At 43.6% G+C, this 23,854-nt stretch overlaps 2 protein-coding genes across 14 annotated transcripts in view; one reads left to right on the top strand and one right to left on the bottom strand.

Annotated features, from left to right (window-relative positions):
- PPP4R1 (protein phosphatase 4 regulatory subunit 1) overlaps positions 1–20,560 on the top strand; it is a 54,838-nt gene extending 34,278 nt beyond the window's left edge. For all 11 annotated transcript variants that reach the window (XM_072329526.1, XM_072329530.1, XM_072329535.1 and 8 more), the window contains 13 exons: positions 159–224; positions 1,239–1,397; positions 2,350–2,480; positions 3,228–3,745; positions 8,361–8,536; positions 10,563–10,658; positions 12,433–12,618; positions 13,973–14,134; positions 14,443–14,543; positions 16,628–16,748; positions 16,845–16,979; positions 18,142–18,283; positions 19,464–20,560. In XM_072329526.1, the coding sequence (XP_072185627.1) occupies positions 159–224; positions 1,239–1,397; positions 2,350–2,480; positions 3,228–3,745; positions 8,361–8,536; positions 10,563–10,658; positions 12,433–12,618; positions 13,973–14,134; positions 14,443–14,543; positions 16,628–16,748; positions 16,845–16,979; positions 18,142–18,283; positions 19,464–19,627 (2,157 nt within the window). In that variant the 3' untranslated portion in view covers positions 19,628–20,560. The remainder of the gene's footprint in view (positions 1–158; positions 225–1,238; positions 1,398–2,349; positions 2,481–3,227; positions 3,746–8,360; positions 8,537–10,562; positions 10,659–12,432; positions 12,619–13,972; positions 14,135–14,442; positions 14,544–16,627; positions 16,749–16,844; positions 16,980–18,141; positions 18,284–19,463) is intronic.
- A 2,237-nt stretch (positions 20,561–22,797) lies between these two features.
- RALBP1 (ralA binding protein 1) overlaps positions 22,798–23,854 on the bottom strand; it is a 28,118-nt gene continuing 27,061 nt past the window's right edge. For all 3 annotated transcript variants that reach the window (XM_072329817.1, XM_072329818.1, XM_072329820.1), the window contains exon 10: positions 22,798–23,646. In XM_072329817.1, coding sequence (XP_072185918.1) covers positions 23,389–23,646 — 258 coding nt within the window. In that variant the 3' untranslated portion in view covers positions 22,798–23,388. The remainder of the gene's footprint in view (positions 23,647–23,854) is intronic.

Here is a 23,854-nt window from a genome sequence, read left to right as displayed (position 1 = left end):
AACACCATAGAAATAGGTAGAATGGAGAATTGGCAGATTTTGAGTTAGTGCCAAAAATTGTTTCTGTTGTTTTAAAAGCTGTTTGGTTATTTCTTTTGACTTTTTATGCTGTACTAAAAAATTGTCACAGTGGTTATTTCTTGCATTTCATTTGCAAGGTGTGTGCAGCCAACTTCGGAGATATCTGCAGTGTGGTTGGGCAGCAGGCTACTGAAGAAATGCTGGTAAGCTGCCTATTAAGGGATTTTTCTTTTTAGTACAAGTCAGTAGTGGAGTTAGATGTGGGGACAGTGAAGGACAGCTAAAACAATTAGGTAACTGCTATGTTGTCTTAGTAAGAAGAATCTATAACAGCTGTGACTTTTCAGTTTGGCTGATACAAGGTTTTTTTTGAGATTTATAGAATTTTGAAGACCATTAATACGGACTTCTTAGAATCCCTAGGGTTGGAAGGGACCTTTTAAAATCATCTAGTCCAACTTCCCTGAAGTGAACAGAGACATCACAGCTAGATCTGGTTGCCCAGGGCCTGGCTCAGCCTCACCTTGAAAGTCTTCAGGGACGAGGCATCAACTATGTCTGTGGGCAACCTGTTCCAGTGCCTCACCACCCTCACTGTAAAAGTCTTTTTCCTTATACCTTACCTAAATCTACCCTCTTCGTGCTTGAAACCATTTCCCCTTGTTCTGTCACCACAGACCCTGCTAAGCAATATGTTCCCTTCTTTCCTGTAGCTCCCCTTTGAGTACTGAAAGGCTGCTATCAGGTCACCTTGCTGCCTTCTCTTGTCCAAGACGCAGTCTAGAGCTGAGAGGGTTTAAAGCAGCCTAAAGAAAATACTTCAGGTTGTGAAGGTAGAGAATGTCAGTAAATTTTAAAAGATACTGGGTGAGAAAAGAACAGGATTGTATCTTCTAATGTCTATAATGCAATGAGAAATTACAGATACAGGAGTGTAAGAGAAGAGTAGGCTGCTAGGAGGGGCGAGTTTGATAGGATCTTTTGATGTTATTCTTCAGATAAGTGAATATTCCCTGTCTGTATCTGCAGGTAACGTGAGTGCCAGTGATTAGAAGGGTGGTGCTACTTGAATGTGTGTTTTGTCTTGTGAACGTTAAACTGAGGTATCTGTTGAGTGTGAGGGCAGAGAATTTGATGAAGGAAATGAGCATGGAAAAGAACCCACTTTGAAACAAGTACTGCCTGTTAAGACTTGCAACTTGCTGTGTTCTGAACAGTTGCCGAGGTTTTTCCAGCTCTGCTCTGATAATGTGTGGGGAGTTCGGAAAGCCTGCGCTGAATGCTTCATGGCAGTTTCTTGTGCAACATCACAAGAAGTTCGGCGGACAAAGTTGTCAACCCTTTTTATTAATTTGATTAGTGATCCTTCGCGATGGGTAAGAAATGCTTCTTGTTTCTTGAATTACTGTTCAATACAATTTAATTATTTGACTGTGATATCCCATATAGAACTTCTCCCCATAGGTGTGGATAACTTGTTTCACGCATCTTGAGAAAGATTCTAGTTGGAATGCTTGGTTTTACAATGGGTGTAAACATTTCTTTCTATTTCCACCTCAACATGTAAGGAAAACTGTGCCACCAGGACCACTTTTCTTAGCTACAGAACTAGCTGTGACTTAACAGTGCTAAAGATCATCGTCAGATCTAAAAAAAAATTAGTTCGAATGTATAGATATTTCCCAGATCCCTACCAAAGCTTCCTTTTTTGTCTCCAAGGTCTGTGTTTCAAGCGTTAAGTTTGTTATTGAGCAGGCTACTTCCAGGAGCCAGATTTAGATTTTTTTTCATAGGGGCATTTGCTCCTGGATCCTTGGAAGTCATGCAAGTTATAGCCCAGCAGATTTAATCAAATAAAAGAAATGAAGGTAGTTACGATGGTTGGTGAGACAGGAACTGTAAATAATAGGAGAAAGGAGGAACGAATTAAAGCATGAAGAATGAGAAAGGGGGCAAATAAAACGCTAAGTATGTTATCACTGAATTTCACAATGGAGAAAAGTATTCAACACAGCAAAATTTTTTCCTTCCAGGTCATTATCTCAGCTGAACTTTCAAATTCACCCACTTCTGCTATTTAAATAAATGTGATTTCTTTAGCTGTGGGGAGCGGGCCCATCAGCGCACAGTTACCTGTGATAGAACTGTTTTTCCCTAACATTTTTCACCTAGAGCTCTAGGTATACAACTGGTTTAATCTTCCAAGAAACTCTGCTGTTACTTTCCTATGTAGACTTAAGTCTTTTCCTATTCCTAACAATGGAGTTTTGTGTTTCTTAAGAATGTAATATGTATATAATTTATTTTTCCTTGGACCTTTTCTGCTAGGTCCGACAAGCTGCTTTTCAGTCCTTGGGGCCTTTCATATCAACTTTTGCTAATCCATCCAGCAGTGGTCAGTATTTTAAAGAAGAAGATGACAAAAACTCAGAGGACCATGCTTCTGCACAGGAAAACAGGTAAAGAATTTCCTCCTTGGTTTTCTTCTATGTGAGCTGCAAGTTAAAAAAGGTAGCTTTCCTGTGTAAACTGAGTGTTTATCTTGGAAAAAATCTGTAACTTCTTGTCTTACCCAATACACTACCAGAATCTTCAGTTGTTTATTAAAAATACCAAACTACTCAATGGTTTAGAATATCTTCAGGTACCTTAGGATATACCTTCTATTACAAAGTAACTTGGTAGATGTGGATGCTGTCTATCATAGAAATGTATCATAGAATGGTTTGGGTTGGGAAGGACCTTTAAGATAATCTATTTCCAACCTCCTGCTATAGGAAGGGACACCTCCCTCTAGACCAGGTTGCTCAAAGCCCCACTCAGCCTGGCCTCAAATGCTTCCAAGGAGGGAGCATTTACAGTCTTGCCGGGCAAAACTATATAGATGGCTGTAAGATTTTTGATACTATCTTCCATAAGATTCTCATAGAGAAACTGTTGTTGATGTATGAGGCTGCATGAGCAAGCAATAGTCTTACAGGAGCCTCATGAAGTTCAGCAAGGGGAAATGCGAAGTGGGGCCATGTAACCTCTAGGGGTCCCTTCTCTTTTCAACCAGTCTTTGATTCTGTGATTTTGCTATGGTGTAAGTAAATCTGCTTTGATAAATAAGGAGCTGATAGTATTTGTATGAATGTTCAAAATCATATGTTTGTGACAAGTTTATTTTGTTTTTCAAATGGTTCTTTTGCTTTGTCGCTCAACAGTGAACAAATCAGAACTACAGAAGACATCACAACAGAGGATGAGCACAACAGAACAGAGGACCTGTCTTCACACATTGACAATGACAGTTTTGCAACAAAACTTGAAAATGCCACGGGAGATCAAAATGCAGTGTCAAATAACTCCCAGACAGAAAGTGATTTCCAGACTGAGTCATCCTTTCATTGCACTTTGTCTTCAGATTCTTGTGGGGGAATGGCTGATGAGAATGAGCGAAGTTCTCATTGCTGTACAGCAGGACTACGGGAGGCTGGGCACAGTTCACAGGAAACCTCTCTTTCAGAGCAGGAATTGTACAACTCTTTCCATTTCTGGAGGACTCCACTTCCTGAAATAGATATTGATTTGGAGCTTCAGCAGACTTCTGAGATAATCCTCAATAGAGAAATTCAGGAACTCACAATGCCGGTATCTCCAAACATTCCTATGGCAACAAGGAAAGAGTTGGAGGAAATGATAGAAAATTTGGAACCCCACATAGATGATCCGGACGTTAAAGGTATAGTAAAAGTACTGAAGCATTTTGAGTGTTTGGAGAGGTGCTTAAGTTGCTTTAGCAATTTGGGCTTTAACCTTATCTTAAAAGTCAGAAGTAGTACTTTCTCCTCATCTTCAAATACATTGTGTCTGTTGTGATTTAATTGGGAAAAACGATGATACAAACCAAAAGGGAACTTGCATGTATGTAAAGATGTTTAAAGGCAGTATGATTCCTTCCATAAGCTGAATTCACGTAGCAGTGTAAAATTCTTACTGCTTGGCTTGACAGTGTAATCAAATAGACGGATCCACAGTATAAGCTATTGGTCAGGGTATTAATTTTTAATTAGCAGACATGTGAAACAAAACAGATAAAATACTTCTTTTAATCACCAAAAAAATGGCAAATGTGCTTTTCATTTTATGAGCTATCCATTCTACTTTTAAATAGTTCATCTTATTGATTTTCCTATGAAATCTTGATTGCTGCAGTCTCACATGGTCTACTTAGGTTCGCAAAGCTTATGTGTCGAGCTGAGAACTAATCTGAAGTGAACTGTTGAAGCGAGCCTGCGTTTTCTGCTTTAAAAAACTCTTGAGGGTTGGAAGAGGGTTTCACAAGTATGGCCATCTGGGTGAGCAGCACCTCAGAAGCACCTCCTGGGCTGAAATGACTTGACTGTTTCACACATACGTACCAGAGATAGATTTCGTTGCTACGCATGTGCTGAATAAATCCTAAGGCACATCAGACTTGAGGGTTACAGCCAGAAAGTCCTGAGCTATCACTATGGAAGAACCACATTCTTCTGAAGCATCCCTAGATGAGAGCATGCATCTATACAAAAAAGAAAAAGCAGGAAGGAAAAAAGTGGTGGATAAGAAACATATCTTAGATGGTTTGCAAGAAGGCTTATGTCGTCTATCTGCTTGTACATTATCTTGTTATGAGTTTGTTTATTTCTGAGTGGTTTCTGGTAGCTCTTGTGACTAGATGTAATGAGGTTTTCTGTGCAGCTGTAGACTAGAATTTGTGCATTTCAGGAGAAGAAAACTCTTACTAGGTTGTCAACACCAGGAGCTGCAAGCATGTCACTCAAGTCCACCAAATTCCTGCCATCCAGGAATCCAAAAGGATTATTGCCAGCAGCGTGCCCAGGCGGCCAAGAGGGCCAATGGCATCCTGGCTTGTATCAGGAATGGTGTGGTGAGCAGGACTAGGGAAGTCATCCTGCCCCTGTACTCAGCATTGGTGAGGCCTCACCTCGAGTACTGTGTCCAGTTTTGGGCACTTCAGCACAGGTAAGACATAGAGGTACTGGAGCAGGTCCAGAGGCTTGTGAAGGGCTTGGAGAATCAGCCTTACGAGGAGAGGCTAAGGAAGCTGAGGCTGTTTAGTCTGGGGAGAAGGAGGCTGAGGGGAGACCTTATCACCCTCTTCCAGTACCTGAAAGGTGCTTACAGTGAGAACAGGGCAAGTCTCTTCTCACTGGTGACAAGTGACAGGATGAGGGGAAATGGCCTCAAGTTGCACCAAGGTAAGTTTAGGTTGGATATTAGGAAGAACTTCTTTACAGAAAGGGTGGTTAGGTACTGGAATAGGCTCCCCAGGGAGGTGGTTGAATCACCATCCCTGGATGTGTTTAAGAGCCGTTTGGATGTGGTGCTCAGAGATATGATTTAGCAGAGGGTTGTTAGAGATAGGGTGCTGGTTAGGCTGCAGCTGGACTTGATGATCTTCAAGGTCTTTTCCAACCTGGGTAATTCTATGATTCTATTGCTTCTGTGCTGTGCTCCTGCCTTTATTGCTGTGTTTTCCACCAAGGACAGAAGCTGCAGTGTTCCTTTCAGTGTGTGAATTGAGGCTGCCTCACTACAGAGCATGATGTTCCATACACATCTGATTTTTGTAACAAATTGGTTAGATACTAGAGAGTTCACAGAATGAGATGAGGATGGGTTAGCAAAACTGTGGTTTGGGAATGAAAGCGCGGTATATGATGCTGTGTGTGTGTGTCAGTAACATTAAATATCTAGAGAGCCTTAATTCTCTTTGTTGCTTCTCAGTGCTTGACTGAAACTTCAGCATCCTTTTAATATGTTGCGTTTAGGAGTGTGTTTTCTAAATAAAAAGAATTTCTGTTGAGGGGAACCGTATTGACCTGCATCGTTGTCAGGGTTTTTGAAAGTTTTAAGAAATCCTATTGATGTTCTTACTACTTGACTTTGTGGAGTAACTAGAGATGCTAATAAGGTGGTGTCCGCTATGGGACAGCCTGCAGAGGCTGGTGATTCCTGTTTGCTGGTTGGTGTCACCTCCAGCCCCTGACAGCTGAGCAGATGTGGAAGTTTGGTCAGAACAGAGCAGACTCCATTTCAGATTTCAGATCCTTGCTCCAAGCCCTGCAAATTGGTGAGGTCTCTAGCAAATATAATTTTCAACAGTGGCCAGCAGTCACCACTGACCACACACACACACACATATATATATATATGTATGTATGTATATATATATGTATGTATGTATATATATATATGTATGTATACGTATATATATGTTTTTCCATAACATCATGGTGAACTGTTTTAATTGAACCTCACTCCTTCAGATCCTTACCCTGAGGCTTTCTTTCCAGAACCAGCTTGTTGCCAAAGTGTTACACCTGAGCAATAGGTAACTGAACAGTCAGTAACTAGGTTATAAGACAGCCTGTTTTTCTTACAAACTCTAGCTTGGATAGGTCTGCTCTCCGAAATGCAGCGCAAGGCAGTGGTATGTAATTCCGGTTAATGTGACCTCTCCAGTCTGCTGACCAGACATCGTGAGGTCTCGCAAACTGGGAGATGTAAACATGCACATTCCTGTGGAGCATGCCAGCTCTTTTAAAATCACCGTGGGGTCTTAATTTGGGTCGCTTTTTTCTAGTTCTGAGGCTGCTGCTGTCTTCAGTGACTTCAAAAGCTGATTTTCTTTCCCCATGTACTTCATATCTTTCTTTCTTTTTCCAGGGATGTTGTCTTGAGCTTTACTAATCCCCCTCATGTTCTGCACAGGGAGTGTTCAATTATGTAATGTCAGCTTTTCTGATTGTTATTTGGTGGGAGATGGAGAGCTTGACTTGCAGGTTTCTGGGGCTAGCTGTGGCTTATGACAGCCATGGCATGCTTTCCCAAATAGAGACCTAATATGGAAAAAACAGCCCACTTGTGTTCCATCAGTAGACCCCTCTGCCATATAAAAACGTATGTTTATAGGTTAGGCTACCAGCTATGCTGACAGTTGAGTACATCGTTGATGGAACAGAAGGTAAGGAGAAGAAACTCCTTTTTGTTTCAATGTTTTATTTACTATAGCAGTCTTCAACTCTGAGTCCCTGTTGCTGCGATGTTACAGACTATATGTTTCCTTAGTTACTTGTCTTATTGTATCTGCCAGAGCAGCCGGTAACTTGTGCTTGCCAGCAAGAAGTGAATGTGAGGAAAAAAGTTGGTTAGCCAGCAGATTCCCTTTCACTTTTCCCTCTAAGACCCTACTTCCCATGAGCTCTTAAGGCCTTACTTTGTGGTTTGTGATGGCATCATGAGAGAACGTGCCCCAGCAGTGAAGGCCGCTCCTCAGGACACGGTTTGTGTTTCAGGATCTTCAAGCAGCCACCTAGAGCTGTGCATAGGTGCAGACATACAAATGCACTCTCTCTTCCTGCTGTACCAAGCACTCCACCATTCTCCACTCCTCTGTAGTGGCTGGATTTAACTTTTTCTTCTTAGCTAAGACCTTAAGATGTTGATCATCTTTAGATAATTCACCTTCCAATGAACAGTGGCACCTATAGTAGATCAGGGTTGCAGAGAGCCCCATGCAGCTTGACCTTGAGCTTCCCCATGGATGAGGTATCTACCACCTCTCTGAGCAACCTGTTCTGGTGCTTCATTAGCCTCGTTGCAAAAAACTCGTTCCTTCTACCTGATCTAAACCTCACAAGCTCACTTGTTTTAGGTGAAACCATTTCCTCTTGTCCTGTCCCAACAGACAAGGCCCTTGGCAACAGGAGCCATGGAGGAGCACTGGAAGAAACAGGAAAGGCACTTGGTGATCAGTGAAGTCTGTGGGAGCTACAGTTTTGTTTCTTGTAATGGATATGTAGCACAGAAGGGATAACTCTTGTCTGTACAAATTAGTCTGGTTTTCTTTGTCTAGCTCTTGTTACTATTCAGCATTCAGGTTCTGTAACTTGGTATGGCAGGCTGAGATTGAATACAAATGTGTGGTTTGTTGTTCAATTTCAAAGTGGGCATAGTGTTTAAGTAACCTTGGAAAAACCATTTGTGATGAGTGTGGCTTCTGGATAGCTGGGTACATTTAATGGGTCAGGAGGTGGAGAAGGCAGAGTGCATCGGTCAGCACTGAATGCTGGGCTGCATCAGGTAAGATTACCGGTCTGCTTAGTCAAGCTGTACCCAGCGAACATTGCTCAACAACAGATTCCCTTCCCCTCTTCCCATGAACTCTGAGGCATTACTGTGTGGTTCTTCAGCTGTTCTACAATTAAGCCAACATCTGAAAGTTAACTGTGGCCTCGCTATAGGTTTATTGCAGATCAGCTTCTCATCCCTTTCTCTTTCATATACTGCAGCACAAGTGGAGGTATTGTCTGCTGCACTCAGAGCATCCAGTTTGAATCCTCAGGAAGAGACAGTGGCCAGCATTGGCAAGGGAACAGACTCTCAGACCGACCTAACCAGCAGTGACCAACAAAATTTTAAGCCTATACTGAGTGATATTGTGCCTTTAATTGGTGACACTGTTGAGGTAAGAAGTGAGTTTTGTGCTCTTTCTCCCCTCCCCCACCCCCAACTGATTTCCATGGTTCCAGGAATAGAGCTGTATTTTGTTTCTGTGCAGTAATTGCAGTTAAATGCTTCCTACTTTGGCTAGCGTTTTGTTGGCTGGTATTGAAACCCAAGCTGCTAAAATAAAATGGGTTTGTTGGGATATTTTTAGTTCTGTTGGTTGTTTTATCTAAGCTGTTGGACTGTGTAGCCCAAAAGCATTCAGGGAGTGGAGGAATGTGGCATTTACTTGGGTACTGCTGCTTATTCTTACATGCAGTCATAACAGAGCATTACAAATGTGTTTTGATTTCTTAAAAGAACAAAATTCAACCTGATGTTGCGCTTTATTTGCTTCTTTACCATAGCATCAGTTGTAGCCATTTTTTTGATGCTAACCTATAAAATGATAGAGCAAATGAATCCTCTGTCCTTCTAACACTGGGGGATAACGAGAGTTGTGTTTGCCCAGAGGTAAGTTTTATTTCTGCATGGAATATGGTGCTGACAGAAAGCTTGTCGCATTTTTTATATACGTTGTTCGTATGTGTTTGGATTTTACTTCCTAAAAGATTGCTCTTAATCTGTCAGTTCCTTGTTTGTTACTGGCACCAAATCAAGACTCATTTTGCCAGCGTGAGGATATCAAAGAGGTGACCTAGAATTTGGGAACCAAGCTGTGATGTGTTGAGCAAGGGGTCTGTTGCCTCTAGCAGCAAAGAGAGCTCCGATTTTTTGCAGGTGGTTGGTTTTTATTATTTAGATTTTTGTAGCTAAGAGTCAATATGGGGAACAGAAGCTATAGAAAAATCAGGCTACTGTAAGCTGTATTTGAAAGCAGCCATCACAGTTTTTCCACGCAAAGCAAAATCAAACTTTGCTTGTCCTTCTGCAGCTGGGTGGGTTTCTGAAGGGGTTAATGCTGTGTGTTAAAGGGGGTTCTTTTTTTCGATTTAAATAAGCAAAAAGATGCAATAAGAGAGAACAGATGAGTCTTTGGTACAGCCTGTTTGTTGAGTGTGAGATGCCCTGTTCTGTTTTATCCTCAGGAGCAACCATTCTGCTTTCCTTTTAGGTTATGTGCTCTCTATAAGGCTCAGTAAACAAATGTAAGCTTCAGGAAATCCCTCAACTCATTTTCAACTCATCCCCTCTTTTTGGTTGGAGGGTGGAGGGAAAGAAAAAGGGAAGGAGCCTGGAATAAAATTTGCTCATCCCTGCCTTGCACAACAGAGAAGGGGGGGGGGTGCCAGGAAGAGAGGGGACTCAAATCTGACCCCCTAGGCTGGCCCCTGCTCTGTTAGGAGGCACCAGCAATGATCCTCCCAGTGCCATAGGCTTTGTGTGCAACCCCTTGTAAAGGACAGGGCTCTTTGGAGCACAACCACAGAGCTCTTGTTACTCTGTAGGGAAAGTAGATTTCATGTAAGAGGCTTTTGTGAAGAAGTTTACAGTCCTTTGCTTGAAAAATCTCACTGTCAAAATGATCTGAAGAGTTCACATAGTAGGATGCTCTTGGAACTTATGTTGACCCTGAGAGCTTGCCCTGCAGTGTTTGCGTGTAGATACTTTGGAACGTATCTGGCAAAAAAATCAGATCTCCTTTCCAAATATTCATTATGTGCTTCTTGAAATTCACATGCAGATGACGCAGAGTCCATTGTATTTGCAGAACTCCAGTGGTGTGACCCACGTGTTACTTACATTTTCCTTAATGCAGTCTCAAAAGCCTCCCTCTCCTGTGATTTTCATTCCATAAGAAACAAAGTGGAGCAAACTAAGCGCAGCTTTTGTTTAAAATTTGAAGCAGAAACATTCATGTAGTACGCCTTTTGATTTCAGGCTGTACCACAATTGTATTTGATATTAAGACGTGCATTCCTTTAATCTGAGAAAGAGGCCCTGAGCTGAGGGCAGCGCTTCCTGGTGATGATGGTTTTTGTTCAATCCATGCACGTGTTTTGTGCGACTTCTTTCTTTTCCTGTTTTGTTTTGTTTTTTAACAGAACATGGATTCCACGCTTCACTATATTCATAATGATTCAGATTTGAGCACCAATAGTAGTTTCAGCCCTGAAGAAGAAAGAAAATCCAAAGTACAGGTAAATGAGAGTTACTTATGCTCTTCATACCTATGTCAGAAAGTCAGAGAGCTGTTGGAGAGGGTCTGGAGGAGGGCCACTAAGATGATCAAAGGGCTGGAGCATCTCCCCTATGAAGATAGGCTGAGGGGCCTGAGCTTGTTCAGCATGGAGAAGAGGAGGCTGTGAGGTGACCTCATGCAGCTTTTCAGTACCAAAGGGGAGCCTATAAACAGGAGGGGAGTCAACTCTTTAAAGGGTAGCTAACAGCAGGATAAGGAGAAATGGCTTTAAGTTGTGGGAGGGGAAATTTAGGTTGGATGTTAGAGGGAAGTTCTTTACTGTGAGAGTGGTGAGGTGCTGGAACAGGCTGCCCAGAGAGGCTGTGAATGCTGCATCCCTGGGAGAGATGTTCAAGGCCAGGTTGGATGGGGCCCTGGGCAGCCTGGTCCAGTGTTAAATGGGAAGGTTGGTGGCCCTGCCTGTGGCGGGTGTGATTGGAGCTTCATGATCCTTGAGGTCCCTTCCATCCAAACCCGTTCTGTAATTCTGTCAGATAAGTGGCAGCTTTGTCTAAATATAGAGATCTCTTTCTGCTGTCAGTCTCATGCAGACTGTTTCAGTCAGTCATTTATGATGTAATAAAATTTCTATAAAATATGGCAAACCTCTAGAAGAACTGATTTTAAAATACTCGGTGTTTCCAGAGATAATGCCTTAACTCAGCATTTGCTTCTGGTTTAATTACATATAAGAGGTAACAGTGCTTTGTGATGTGAGAACAACTCTCATCGATTTTCAGGTTCAAGTTGGATTTTCCATGGAAACTAGTCTGTAATGGAAATAAGGTTATTGAGGAAATGGGGTCTTTAGAATGTTTTGAGTGGAACCACCCCCGCCCCACGGCAGCTTTCTGAAGAAAAAGTGTGAATGTGTTTCATTAAACTCGAGCTGTCTCTGTCTTCTTCTTCTTAAAGGAAAGGAATTTGTATTGTTTCTTAGTTCGGTATAATGCGTGCATCCCTGCAGAACCATGGTTGTTTGAGTGGAACCCTCTTACCGCATCTGTGAGCTGAGCTATTCAACAGCTGTATTCTAGGGAGGTATTCTTGTACGCACCAATGGGCAAAATGGGTGCCCGAGATGAAGCGGTAGCAGCAAAGTGTGGAAGTCAGCACAAAGAGGTGTTGGCAAAAGTTTAATTTCTCAGTGGAGGGAGAAAAATTGGTCTTCACCAGAGATCTTTTGGTCTCTGGGAAAGCCTTCTCCTTCGTGATGACCACTTAGGGAGGCAGTACTGAACACTCCATGCTCTGCCCCCACTTCCTTCCAACCATAGCGTGTTAATTTGGCTCTCTGCTCTCCCTTCCCCCAAAAGACAAGCCGTTGAGAGGAACAGGAAAACAGTTTTGGAAGCCACTCTTGTAATTTGCTCTTCTGCTCATTTTATGGATGAGTTAAAACAGGCAACTTTCACAGCCTGTGAGACTGAATGTTTGTTAGAAAGGTAGAATGTAGTCTGTTCAGTCTCCTGCTTTGCTTAAGTAGACAGCGACCCACCTGCTGCTCATCTGCTGTAGTGGTCTGTGTTTTCTGATGGCCCTCGTGTGTGTGGTCTCTTCTTTGGAATGTGTTGGTGAAACTCTGTCCCAAGTATAAAACCTCTGCATTTTTACTGCAAGACTTCATTAAACAAATATCTACAGTTGTGGCAAAAAGTGTTCTCACAGCGTTCCTTGGAATTTACATAAACTGTGAAGATTTATTGAAAATAAATACCCTTCTCTTGCTGTAGGATGTCGTACCTCAAGCCTTGCTGGACCAGTATTTATCAATGACTGATCCATCTCGCGCACAAACTGTCGATACTGAGATCGCCAAACACTGTGCCTACAGCCTCCCAGGTGTGGCACTTACATTAGGCAGACAGAACTGGCACTGCTTGAAGGATACCTATGAGACGCTGGCATCTGACATGCAGGTAAGGTCAGGAAGCTGTGAATAAAGAACAATGTGAATGATGATCACTTCTCTTGTTTACTGGCTGTTGGGTTGCTCTGCTCTTTAAGCGGAGCTCTCTGTTACTGATGCTAGCTATTCAAATAACGAGTTAAAGTAAGACTGTCATGTCAGGTGAAGCTGGGGGTGTGTGGTTCTCAAGCAATAAGAAAATGGGGCCGTTGGACAGAGTGCGTTTGCAGAGATGGATCTCCAGTGGGAATGTGAGGAAAGTTCTCTGATCTCTCCAGATCTCATGGCAGTGCTTGGGATTCTCATCGGTCAGAGAATTTGTGTTGTGTTGCTGTATGTGAGCAGACTCGTGTCCCTGCAGGCATGTCTGGAGCTCAGTGAGTCAGCCTCACGCTGCGGTCTGGTGGCCCTTCGATGCTGCACTCAGTCATAAGGGGATAACATCACTATCACAGTGCAGCATCGCTGTTCTAAAAACAAACCCTGGAAGCAGCAGCGCTTTCCTTGTTGCTGGGTGGCGGGGAGGTGGTTCTGTGCATTTCACTGTTGGTTTGCAGTCGTTTCCCAGTCCTCCCTTTCTTCCTTTTTTGGAGATGCTCACTTTTTTTTGAGCGTTCTCAGACTACTTCCCCTCCCTTGAACTCGCTGCTTGCTCTGTCAGCGCCGCAATTCTTGGTGATATGTAGTGAGTAATTTTATACAAGGCCATTGCTCGTATTTTCCAAACTGTTGAGCAGCCTTTAAAAACAAGCAGCTGATAAATGTAAAACATGCATCAAAACACATTACCCTGTCTTCAACACTGTTCAGAGTTTGAGTGCCATTCTAATCTGAATTAAGACTGAATCACCAAACCAGGGTGAAAAAAACAAATGCCAGTATCCATGCTTACTGCAAGGTGCTAAAGAAGAGATGATATTTAGCTCTTAAAAGCACTCAGTCTGAGTAGTTACTCAGTTTAGGTTAAGTGAAAGCTCCACTGTTCCTTGGACTCTCTGGGTGAATCTTTACTTATTAGGGAAACTAAAGGGTTGGAACTTGACGATCCTTGGGGGTCCCTTCCAACCCAAGCCACTCTGTGATACTGAAAGATCCCAGATGAAGTATTGCAGGATGTCTTTCACGTTCTTTTCCTTAAGTTCTGAGTGAAAGAACAATGGTGTGGGACTGATTTAAGCTCAAGGATTTGAAACTGAGCACCTGGATATTCAGGTGGAAGAAATAACACCTCATCATTGGTCTGGGATTTGTAAGTGTTGTAGTTCTCTGGAGAGCCTGACGATATATTGACCACCAGGTTGAAATAGAGCACGTCATCTGCTCCATCAATAAAACTTATTCTCTTATTTATCGCCTTATTTCAGTGGAAGGTTCGTCGGACGCTCGCGTTTTCCATACACGAACTTGCTGTCATCCTTGGAGACCAACTTACAGCTGGGGATTTGGTTCCTGTCTTCAACGGCTTCTTAAAAGACCTGGATGAAGTCAGGATAGGTGTGCTTAAACACTTGCATGACTTTCTAAAGGTACGTCTGTATTCATTTTCGGCCCAGTGAGATCATGCATTTTTGCTGTACTTCTTCGTGTGCAACTATTTAACGTAACAGCAGTGTAATTCTTTATGGGATGCACAAAGGATATTTGCATTATATCGTGCCCCCTGGGACTGATGTAAGCATGATGATGTTTAGCCCAGCGAGGCAGTGTTATTGCTAAAGGTGAATTTTTAGAGATCAACGTAAGTGTTTAATCAACTGTATTTTAAAGCTCTTGTTCCATCCCTGGGTGTTTGTAACCTGGATTTCTTCATATAAATTTGTATTTATTGTTACAGCTTCTTCATCTGGACAAAAGAAGAGAATATCTTTATCAGCTCCAGGAATTCTTAGTGACTGATAACAGCAGGAACTGGCGTTTCCGTGCAGAGCTGGCTGAGTATGTGGTCTTCTGGGTCCTTGTGGTTATTTAAAAAAGCCAACGTCTTAAAGTGTCATTCTTCGATTAATTACAATTAATGGATGGTCTTTATCTTCTTTGACTTGTCTCCCTTGCATAAAAATTCCCTGTAGTTGTGTATCACTTACAGTAGTTTGAAGTTGAATGTCTTTTCATCACTGTTGAAAACGTTGGTGTTTCATTTTAAAGAAGGGCCAGATTTGGTCGTAGGAGTGTTCTAGTAATTATAGTTGCTGAGTCTGAGTAGGCTGAGCTCATGACCATAAAACCAAGATCTAGAGCAAGCAAGCAGCAGAGCATTAGACTTCATGTAAGATGACTTCAGCTTCTTCATGGGACTGGTAGGTGGGATCCCACGGGAGGCAGTTCCAAGAAGCCAAGTTGCTTGGAAAAGCAGGTGTTAAGAAATGCATCCTCCAAATGAAGGAAAGGTCTGTCTTGGTGCTCAGAAGAACAAGAGTTATTAAGAGCTCTGCTTGGCTAAGAAGGAAACTTGGGACTGAGCCTGAGTGCAAAATGGTCGTAGAAGAGGTGTAGGCAGGGACGGGGTGCACAGAAGGTGTTTAAAAACATTACCCAGGCATGCAGGGTTATATTAGGAAAGCCAAAACTCAACTAGGGCTGAAATTTGTGTGCTGTCAAAGGCAACAAGATTTTCTACTACTACACGAGCAGTGAAAGAGTAAATAAGGAAAATACAGAGCTGCTGCTGAAAAGAGTGGATGGTTTAGTGACGAAAGAGGTCAGTGTATTGAGGGAACAGATTAACCTCCTCTTATGGTCAGCACTCACTAGATCTCATCTGAAGTAATGTACATTTTTAGAGGGCTATCAGTACAGGAAAGATGTTGAAGAACTTGAACAAGTTCAACAGAGGGGACCCCGGGATGATCAGGGCTGTCAGAAGAGGCTGTGGGACTGTAGCTCGTTCAGCCTGGGTGTAAGATGAGTTTGGGGACACTAAGAGTAGTCTAAAAGCCTATGTGAAGTACACAAAGCTGGACTCACAGTGGTGCATGATGGGAGAATAAGAAACAGCAGATTCAAAGTGAAATGAGAGATTCAGACTGGAATTGAGGGAAAAATCCTCACCCTGAGGACAGCCAGGAGGGGCACAAGCATCCGGGGCAGGCTGTGCAGGCTCCATTCCTGGTGATTCTTAAGACCTGAGCAGCCAGATCTGTGTGATATCACAGCTGACCCTGCTTGAGCAGGTGACTGGGCAGTCCTCTTGAGGTTTACTACAGATGACTTACGTGTTGCTGCTGGCGTGGCAGCATTCGGTTGGCTGCTTGTAGTGTGACATGACACCTCTTTTAACATGCTTTTTACCATTCATACTCATATCTGCAACCTGCTCAGATTTTCAACTTGATGCACACTGGAGAAAACCAACAAGTTCTCTCTGTGCCCAGCATGCTCCGAAGCAGAGTGTATGGATCTGATTAAGAAGTCTACTTGTTTTGATAGGTATCCTCTATCACTTAAGTCACTCGAGTTGCTCTGTAGCTCTGCAGGTTGTCTGTCTAGGGTGCTAGAATGCCTGTGCGCACTATGCTGTCATCCACAGCAGTGCTGCATGTAAGCTGTGGCCGCTATTGGGATCTCTGTCTTGGAAGTGCAGTTTCAGATCCCTTGCCTCTTCCCTAGTCTTTCATTTGTTGAGCTCATTCAGCATTTTACTATTATAGTGAACAAATGACAATTTAATATTTGTGGGTGACCCTAGCGAAGCTGACTGTGTTGAAGAATAGAAGGTTTTACTTCCAAGTAACTTTATTATGGCTGTATTGTATTACGTGGCATAGAGTGGCCTGGGTTGAGAAGGACAATGTTCATCTGGTTTCGACCCCCCTGCTATGTGCAGGGTCGCCAACCACCAGACCAGGCTGCCCAGAGCCACATCCAGCCTGGCCTTGAATGCCTGCAGGGATGGTGAATCCACGGCCTCCTTGGGCAACCTGTTCCAGTGTGTCACCACTCTGGCAAGCGTAGTCAATATAAGCAATCAATACCTTTCTTACTATTCTAATACCCTCTTTGTTTTTTCTTCCATCTTGCAGGCAGCTGATCTTACTTCTAGATCTGTATAGTGCCAGAGACATCTATGACTACCTGCGACCTATCGCTTTCAGCCTCTGTGCAGACAAAGTGTCTTCTGTCCGCTGGATTTCTTACAAGCTGGTAAAGCAATCTAAGTCAGTTCAGGGTATCAGACTCCTCAGGGTCGGTGGTCAGAAATAATAATTATATTCTTTATCTCTTCCGTATTTCTTGTAGGTTAGCGAAATGGTAAAAAAGCTGTACATGGCCTCAACATCAACGTTTGTGGTAGACCTCATGAATGAACTTGTTGAAAAGTTCTGTAGATGCCGCAAATGGTCTGGCCGGCAAACTTTTGTCTTTATCTGTCAGGTGAAACGACTTTGTTCTTGTTTGTATCGTCTGTTTAAAATTAGTATTACTGCTGCTGTTATTTTGATAGGAAGAATTAAGGCAGAATAAGCAGTTGGGAGTATTTAAATGTCTATTGTTGTCGATCAGTTGAGATCCTGGTGCCAAGGCTGCATCCTTCAGTGTTGCTTCATACAGGAGCTTGCATGCATCTTTAGCTTAGCTTAGGTCAGTCTGAATGTTAAACAAACTGAATAAAAGAGTCCTTGAGTTGTGACTCTTCCTTGCTCAGCACAAATTGGGATTTTTCTTAATATGCTGCAGCAGGTTGGAACTTTGGGATGATCACTGAGAAATGAAGTGCTCAGAGTTGCCTGTACTTCCTTAGCCAGCTAACGCAAGTTGGTTGGAAACAGCATATTCTCAACAAAACACACAGAAGGAAGTTGTAGAATCATAGAATGGCCTGGGTTGAAAAGGACCAGAAGGATAATCTGTTCCAGTGCATCACCACCCTCTGGGTGAAAAACCTGCTCCTAATCTCTAACCTAAACCTCCCCTGCCTCAGTTTAAAACCATTCCCCCTTGTCCTATCACTACCCACCCTCACAGACAGCTGTTCCCCATCCTGTTTATAGGCTCCCTTGAAACACTGGAAGGGAATGGTCAAATCTGTGGCTGTAGCAGAGGTGCTGGCTGTGAGTCAGTGTGACTGTTCCTTAAACAGGACAGTTCTCTTCAAGCATTTGGAGGAATGTGAGATTCAACCTCATTTAGAGATGTCGTGGGAGAAGTGGACGTTCACTGTGATGAGCCATTCTTACCTTGATATGGCACCTAGTTCCAACAAAGACAGAATCATTCTTAAGAAATAAAGAAGGAAATTTTTTGCTTTCTTCCCCCCCGATTTCAAACGTTGTGTTTGAAAATAAAAAACAAAAAAATTGAGGCTTCATACAAAATAAAAGGGGGCTTCCAGCTAAGCTTGAGTTTTCTCAGCCCAAATTTAGTTTACTGTGTGTGGCTGTGCTGGAAAATATTGTATCATGTTATAAAACATAGTGGATACTGTGCACTGTGTTCATGCTAGGAAGGTTATAAGATCTGTCAGCTCTGATTATGTGTTGGGATTTTGTCTTCACCGTGCTGAAATCTAATGAAATTGCATCTGTCTTCCTGCCAGACTATCAGTGAAGATGACTGCCTGCCCATGGACCAGTTTGCTGTGCATCTGTTGCCACACTTATTACACCTGGCATCTGACAGGGTTCCAAACGTTCGAGTCCTGCTTGCAAAAACATTAAAGCAAACGCTTTTGGAGAAAGGTTAGTGAAATAGTTGCACTGGGCTGACGGCGTGTCTTTGTGTCCCTCCACTTTCCTAGAGCCAGCTGGGAAAGATGAAACAGCCTGAGATGTGGGTCACGGTTGCTTTTCCAGTCTCCTTGGGGGTGGGGTGTTACCTTGGCTGAGATAAACTTTAAACCTCCTTGTGTCATCAGAACCATAGTTCTGCAATGCTGGAAAGTGTGAGCTCACGCTCATGGTAGGGATGTAGGGATAATCAGGGTACAGAAAGTACGCATGAACGATGTGCAAGTGTGATTGAAGGAACAAAATCCTTCAACGCGAATCTAACAGCTGATCTCTCACTGGGGTGGAAGAGATGGCTGCTGTTTGTTTTTATGTTTTATGGTAGAGGTGAGAAGGATGTTTTTCTGGTGTCTGCTCAGGGGGGAAGCAGGACATGCTGTGTTCAAATAGCAGACTGTGCTTAGGAAGGGATCCCCAGAGCATGGCAGGTGCCAGTAGAGGCAGCAGTGCTCACATTCCAAAGTACTGTAATGGCAAGTAGCATTTGTGTATTACACCATTTTGTAAACCAGCAGAGAGTCTGCACTTGAACTACTTCATTTCTAGTCACTTTCTTCCTCAAAATCCATACCCTGGCTGGAGGACTGCCATTCTATCTTGGAAGTCTTTTGGGAACATGAAGTGGTATGACTGAAATGCAGAATGTTTAAAAGGGCGCAAAGGAAGCCCACTCAGTGAGAAGTAGGTTACCGCCAGCTGTCGTGTGTCTGCTGGAGGCTCTGAGTAGGCATATTATGCAGCTACTGTGGATCAGCTGATGTGCAGTGATTTGTTATCCTGCGCTAACTGTGCCAAGGCTGCCGCTCTTCTTGCTGTTTCTGTATTCCATTGAGACTGTTGTTGTTGTCCTCAATATCTTTGTACAACTCCATTCCGTACTGCCACCGCGCAAAGCCATCATGCAGGCAGCCCCTGCCTCAAAGACGTGTGTGTGTGTGTGTGTGTGTGTGTGTGTGTGTGTGTGACAGGGGTGGGGGAGAGATTTTGAAAGGCAGATGTAAAAGATGTTTGACCACACGCGTGCACTGTTTGTCTCCTGGGACTTTGAGCCCCTTGGGCGGCACGCTGAGGTTTGCCTGGAGGAGTCTGCTGCCTTCCGTTCCTCTAAGACATAGGGCATTTTCTCTTACAGAGTATTTTCTGAACTCGGCCAACTCTCATCAGGAAGCTGTGGAGCAGACGATTATGGCGCTTCAAATGGACGACGACAGCGACGTCAAGTATTTTGCAAGCATACACCCTGCCAGCACCAAGATAGCGGATGACGCCATGAGCACCGCTTCGTCCACGTATTAAACATCTCCCGAATGTTGCTATAATTAAAAACAAAATCTTGAAACAAAACCATCCTCGTGCTTCTGAAATGGTTGGTAGAGGACACAAACCTCTCTGGAAGGAGACGTTTCTTGCCAGAACCAACAGGTGGATGTGATCTAAACCTGATTCCAGGGATTTTAGGTCGAGGAAATGTAAGCCTACTTATGTCAGCTTGACTTGAGAAAAAAAAACACTGCTCAGAGGATTATTTTTGCCACCGAAGCCTTAAATCTTCTGTCTTCCTGAACAAATAAAACTTGAATTGGCAGATCATTTTCATTGTAGAAAGGATGTGATTTCCAGAGACCGGCGTTGTTTCTCCTGAGGAGTTAACTGAAGTATTTTCTGTAGCAACTGATAGGTGAAATGGCTGGAAAGGCAAATCTGTACCGGGACGTAAGACCCGCAGTATTAGCGCTCAGAGTTTTTATCGTTCAAGGACTCGATCTGTGTGCAGCTGGGCACACCCTTAAGCGGGAATAGCTTTCATGTGTGTCAATGGGGAAGGTAAAAAATTAGGATTTCTCTTAAGGGCTCAGTGCTAACACTAACCTAGAATTTGATTTTAATCCTTAAATGCAGCATATTGCTGTGCCCATTAGCAGAAAACTTTGCTGAGTACCTGTGTCCTAATTATTTTCATGCTGGTCATGACCTAAAGGAAATTTATTAGCACATATACTTTAAGTCAGGTATTTTTAACTTGATCGTGATCAGCTCTGAGGTGCGACGTTTTTCTTCATTTACTGTACATATCTGTGAGCCTCCTTGGAGTGCCGCAGTCTTTAATCATGTTGTTTAAAGCTGTTGTGATACAAGTTGTTCTCTACTTGTCCAAATAAAATTTAATAAGAAGATTGGAAGCAATCTTGTGACCTTTTTAAGACATTAAAAGAATAAGTTTAAAACTTGTGTCTGTTTCTTTCCCAGTTCCCTCGCTCTGATGACTGTGTGAGGAGACGGGATTCCTTGATGATTAGGAAGGATTTTGTGCTTTGAGAGGGCGTGCACTGCAGCGTGGATGCATTTTGGTCACTCAGTTGAGGTTTTGCTGGGCTCTCTCTCTGGAAGCCCAGGTTTGCTTGGGGTGGTTTGGTTATTTTAGGTTTTACCTGTACTCCTCGTGTATGGTTGTTCCGCTGCCATACTAATGTGGTGCTGCACTAACCCGGTACAGCCAAGCATCACCTCTGCTGCCTTCAGGTATTCTCCAGCATTTAGAGGTAAGATACATTTAAGTTGGAAAAAGCGATATTGGTCTTCAGATGCTGTTTCTTCTCTTAGTTCTGTATTTCTTCAGTATGCTGGAGGTGTTTCTCCCTCAAAGATTCAGGCTACATATCTACATTTGTTCTTTGCTGGTCAGTAGGCAACTTTCAGCCCAACCCAAAGAGGTGTGTGTGTGTTTCCTTGGGTCTGGCAGCCCTCCTGCCTGAATGTAGATCTGGCTGTCGTGTCAGCTCGTCCCATCAGTGCTTTTGGATTCTGCCTTTCAGTTCTACTAACCAGGATTTGGATCAGAAGGAATGAGAGCCCGAGATGATGGAAATGCTGTAGGGTTTGATCTTAGGAGAGGCTGGACTACTTCCAGCTGATTGAACTGCACTGTGAAGTGAGTAAAGGGTAAGTAAGCAAACAGGTTTTTAACCATCTCACAGCTCTCCAGTCATAAATAGTCTGCTTTAAATGCCGTACCTCTTCCTGCTGAAGGGCAGCGCTATTTCTGTATGCCAGGTATTTCTAAAGGAGTCACCGCAGCTGGTTCCAAATCCTAACTGTGAAAAGCAGAGGCTGCCGAGAGCAGGAGAGCTGCACTGTTTGACTGTCAAGAGAAACTGGTCTAGTTTTCATCATCTGAAAACATCTTTGTAAAAGAACGAATCCAGCAGACTGGGTTTGAACCAAATGACAGCAAAGGCTTCAGGAGAGTTGAGCTGTTTCCGTCTTACTGCTGCGTTGCTGTGGCTTCTCTTGGTCTCTTTACTGAGAGAGATGAGAGAGACCACTTCAAGTAAGTGAGCCTGGCTACATCTTGTGCTGCTGCTGCCTCCAGCTGCTGCAGTGTGTTGTGAACAACCACCACGAGGGCTTTGAGGGCTTTGACTGCTGACGGTGAGCTGCGCTCACTCCAGCTGACATCGTGCCCTCTGTGGCTGAGTCTGAGTTGCACGCCGACAAATGACAACCTGGTCAAATCCTTCTGACAGATTCACAGTTGTGCTCTGTTTGCTTTTGATGTCCTTGGCTGTAAAACCCCACCATCCTGCACGCCTGTCTGGGCAGTAGAAGGTCCCGGTGCTACATGGGGAGAAGAAGTGTTGGCTGCATTAGAAAAATACAGTACGTTATGTATATTGTGCATTACGAAGCAGATAATCTCGGGACTCCTTTCAAATGGCTGTCGAATTTATTTGCTCGATAAATACAATCCTAACAAAATAAAAGTTAACCGGATCAAGAGATTTTTCTGAGGAGCATTAGAAAAATCCGTGACAATTCGAGTAGGAATTAATTAATTAGTGTGAAAGAAACGACAACAAAGTTGAAATATAAAATGTAGGTAAGGAAGGCAAGGGAGAATGCTCTATTTGACATCTGCCATAGCTGACCGCTTCTGGTGTTTATAAACTTCTTTCCCGAGATTAAAAAAATACTATGCAGTTTTCTATAACATATCAAAGCATCATTTGTACAAAATCAAATCATGGCCAATGCTTCGCAACAGTGCAATTAGATACAGGATTAGAACCGCGTCCAACAGGTGCTGAAAATAAATAGCCCGATTAAGAAAGAAGAGCAGCTCTCTGCGCCTGCCCCGTAACAGGGGGGGTGCTGACAGAGAGGTGAAACAGGAACTGCCCTCAACTGCCCGCAGGGCTGAAGGCTTCCGTGTGGTGGAGGTGGTAAATAAAGCAGCCACCAGGCTGACTTACAACGCCAACCCAGGGCTGCTGCTGGGCCCGGTGCCTCCAGCTGGTGCCGCTCTTCAGGGAGGGACACAGCACTGCTCGATGTAGGGCAGCAGCACAGACCTGTCTCACAGCGGGTGTGACGATGGTTAGCGAGTGAGCGGATGCATGGGCTGCATTGCTACATATGAACAGCTCTTGGTGAACGTTTCCATCATACAGAGACATAAATAACAGCTGTCAAGTTTTACATTTATTCAGTACACCTTAGAACAAAAAACAGAAGTTGGTTAAGGGCATGTCAGGTAAACATGATACCCCGCAGTCTCCCACCGCTTCAGCCAACCCAGGATCAATTTAAAGCTCCCACGTATATAATCTGCATCAGAAAGGTATCAAAGGCACAAGCAAGAAGTGACGAGGTTAATAAGCAGAAATAACGGTGAATGAGTAGAATCGCAGGGCAAATAATTAGTACGTGTCGGTGCGTTTGTGTTTGTTTGCTGAAAATGAGACCTTCAGTTCTGCTCTGATGAATGGAAATAATGGGTTTGGTTTAAATTAAACTGTTACCCAGTTCTTGTAAATCACCTGAAGGAAACCAGTCTTGAAATAATCTGATAGAAGCTGGAGAATTCTTCTGGCCTCTCTGCGCTCACCTGAGCCTGATGAGCAGAAGCCACAAGGAGCAGAGACAAAAACCTCCAGGCTTAGCAGACAAAGTTCTTTACAGGATGTACGCAGCCAGCAGCCATTAGTGCAGCTGGACCCAAACGTCAGTAATTTGCACACGGCTGTTGACGTAACATTAGAAATACCCAAGGAGCACGATCAGATCGGAGTTTCTTTCCTGTCTTTGCTTGGCGATGGCTTCACTTGCTGCTCCTTGCTGGCTTTTGGCTGCTCTTTGGCTGCTTTTGTCTCCAGGACCCCGTCCCTTTGCTGCTGCGAAGCACCCCCTCGCTTTTCCGCCTCCTCCTCCTCCTGCTGTTCTGACTTGGCTCGCTGCAACAGTCGGAGCTGCACGCGCAGCTCAATGATGGCCTCTCGTTCCTCATGGATTGCTTGGTTCAGGTGATTGTTCTTTATCTTTTAGGTAAGGAAAACACACGTCAGCGCCCCTCAGCCAGGCTGTACCTTGGGAAAGCCACTACACACAGCACAGCTTTGCTGCTAATATAGCAACGGGGGCTTGCATGCAACAGCAATTGAAAAATGGAGCACAAGTTTCATGCCTGAGCAAAAGCAACACAGAGCGATCTGTCCCCTGTGGGGAAGAATGCCCATTAATCCTAAG

The sequence above is a fragment of the Excalfactoria chinensis genome, chromosome 2 (genome assembly GCF_039878825.1).
Source record: "Excalfactoria chinensis isolate bCotChi1 chromosome 2, bCotChi1.hap2, whole genome shotgun sequence".
Lineage (NCBI taxonomy): Eukaryota > Metazoa > Chordata > Aves > Galliformes > Phasianidae > Excalfactoria > Excalfactoria chinensis.
Note: the sequence above shows the minus strand (reverse complement) of the source record. Positions and strands in the feature narration are given on the sequence as shown.